The sequence below is a fragment of the Austrofundulus limnaeus genome, unplaced genomic scaffold (genome assembly GCF_001266775.1).
Source record: "Austrofundulus limnaeus strain Quisiro unplaced genomic scaffold, Austrofundulus_limnaeus-1.0 Scaffold645, whole genome shotgun sequence".
In the NCBI taxonomy this organism is placed as follows: domain Eukaryota; kingdom Metazoa; phylum Chordata; class Actinopteri; order Cyprinodontiformes; family Rivulidae; genus Austrofundulus; species Austrofundulus limnaeus.
In genome coordinates, this window is record NW_013953047.1 from 245,027 (window position 1) to 247,613 (window position 2,587).

General features: G+C 36.9%; 2 protein-coding genes across 2 annotated transcripts in view; both read right to left on the reverse strand.

The window, feature by feature from the left end:
* Positions 1-2,581, reverse strand: part of LOC106531507 (zinc finger protein 2) — a 21,203-nt gene extending 18,622 nt beyond the window's left edge. Inside the window, exon 1 of the mRNA XM_014027386.1 lies at positions 2,235-2,581. Within this exon, the coding sequence (XP_013882840.1) occupies positions 2,235-2,439 (205 nt within the window). The 5' untranslated portion in view covers positions 2,440-2,581. The remainder of the gene's footprint in view (positions 1-2,234) is intronic.
* Positions 1-2,587, reverse strand: part of LOC106531509 (gastrula zinc finger protein XlCGF17.1) — a 16,187-nt gene that overhangs the window by 4,187 nt on the left and 9,413 nt on the right. The gene's annotated exons all lie outside the window — the stretch shown is intronic.

The window sequence follows — 2,587 nt, forward strand, 5'->3', positions numbered from 1 at the left end:
GTACACGTTTCTGGTTCCACTGGAGACACTTAGATGTGATTCTGAGAAACTGTTCATGATGTGAAAATGATCATTGTTCACACCAGACGCACATGATTAACAATTACACTCACATGGATGCAGTTAGAAAAAGGACACACAAAGTTGTGCCAAAAGTACATTTACCAGGAACGGATTCAGCCTTACTGGAGGATATAATAAATAGTGTAACACACAGAGTGTGTATTTATACACAGAATTTTCTGATCCACGATGACGAGTGGCTCATCAGCCATTTCCAGGAATAATCCTTTTGCAGTTTGGTACTGCAACTRGGGCTGAAACGATTCCTCRAATAATTTGAGTAACTCGATTACTAAAAATCCTGGAGGTAAATTATCTGCATTGAAGCTTCATAAAAAATAGATCCTGTTAAAATTAGCGCACTTTTGCTGGCCGGAATGTTATTCGAGTTACACAACGCAACAACGTTAGTGCTTCTGCTAGCGATTACACTACTGACACGTGTTATGCTAAGTATTATTTTTAGCAATGGAAGGAGACAAAGAGTCCTGAAACGAGGTGCTCAGAAAACGACAGAAACTATGAAAAGTGTGGGATAATTTAAAACTAAACAGAAAAGAAGACTAAGAGCAATTAGCTGCACATCCTCGATGTATCTGCACCGAAACAAAAACAGCTGATGGATGTACGTGTTCGGAGTAAACAACAGGTATTTGTTCACGTTCCCCTTCTRACTAATCATAGTTTCTACCTGGCAGAGTATGATTTAACAGAGTGGAAGTTCTGTGATCAAAACAACCTTTAAGTTTGCAGCAACAGATTGAAAGCATGAGCTGAAACACATTTATCTGTTGGTGCTTCTATCTTAAACGAGATACCTGGAGTGAWTATTTCAAGTTAAAATGTATTTATAGAAAATAGGATTTGTTTCCTTTATGCTGCTGCTGCTTTTTATGATGTTGAAACCTGACAGAATAATCAACAGATTAATCGATGACTAAAATAATCTTTATCTGCCGCCCTRACTGTGGCGCTGGGAGGTTAGGGTTCTGGGAGCGTGACACAGCGAGGAGTCGTGCGCTGCGTGTGAAGTAGCAGTGATTGAACTGGGAATCCACAGGGGCTTTCCAGTGGGAGCTGACAGGCCRATCAGGAATGTGCCGGTCCAGTCCACCCTGACCCGGGTCACGTCCAGTGAAACAGCCTCATATGGTTCTAAAAATTAAAATCATCAACAACACGTCATGAAAACTCTCCACTCAGGCACAAAGACTTGATTCTACATATTAACTATTAAATAAACAAAGACCCCTGTTCTACCAAACATCTGAGTTCCTCTGTGTTTACAGTCATTATGGTAATAAACACGTGATCAAAGTTRAAGGGACAATACCATGTAAAATCAACGATTTTGAGTTTTATATCATGTTATAATGTTATCCTCTTATCAAGTCTTGATTTGACTTAGGGCTGGGTGATATGGCAAAAAAAATTATCACAATTTTTTCATATCTGATCACGATTATCACGATTTTTTATATTGTTTTTAAAACAACTAGTTTTAAATCATATGTACTGAAAACTGAAGAAAGTACAGATTAGCTAATTGTTTAAACATTTTATTAACAAAAAATTAAACAAAACCAATAAGATGAACATGGAAACATAAAAAAAGTTTCACTCAGTGATATAGGAAAATAAAAAAAAAACACTCAGTGAACTAGTTTAGAGTTCTTTGGACGAATGCAAGATCCAAAATAAACAAACTGCCCCCTTGGGAATGAGGATGCCTTAAAATGTAGACATTATTATTTTCAAGTTATGAAGCTACAWACACTGTTAACATAACATCATTGCTACTTTGCTTGCAAATGTGCATCATCTTAAAGAACAATACAGATTAGCTACTTTCAATCTAAAATATAACACAATACAAAACATATTTATACAAACTTGTAATATAATAACAATTTCATTATTGTTTATATAAATTTAGGAAATACATCGAGAATTAAAAATAAAAAAATCTACAAAACTCCAACAGTAAAATCATTAACATATTTTCTAATATTGTTCATGATTAGCTATTATTAAATGTTATCAGGGCACAGCTAAAAACCTGATGTGGTGTCAGATGTAGTGAATAGTGAAATAATAAAAMATGTGGGCAGTAACGTGTTATTTTTAAAGCTAAAAAGGAATAWGGAACAGCTTTCTTGTTATTTACTTACCTATAGTTGAGTGCAGCCGGTGACAGAAACACTGCAGCCGAGTCCAGCCTTTGAGAGCAACAGCTTTTACTACATTGGCTCCATTATCTGTTGTGATGCACAYCTGTCGGTCTTCGCTTAGGCCCCATGATCCCAGTGCATCCTCCAGCCCCGACTGATTATTTAGGCAGTGTGATCCTCCAGAAAATACACTGTCTGCAAGCATGTGCTTTGAARAGCCCACTCCTCATCAACATAATGAGGCTCAGATTTGGCTCAGATGTGAGACTAGACCAAAGGTCAGTGGTAGTTGRAAAGTATTTAACATCTTTAAGCTTAGTCTCCAGCTGTCCTCTGCATTCGTCATACAGCTG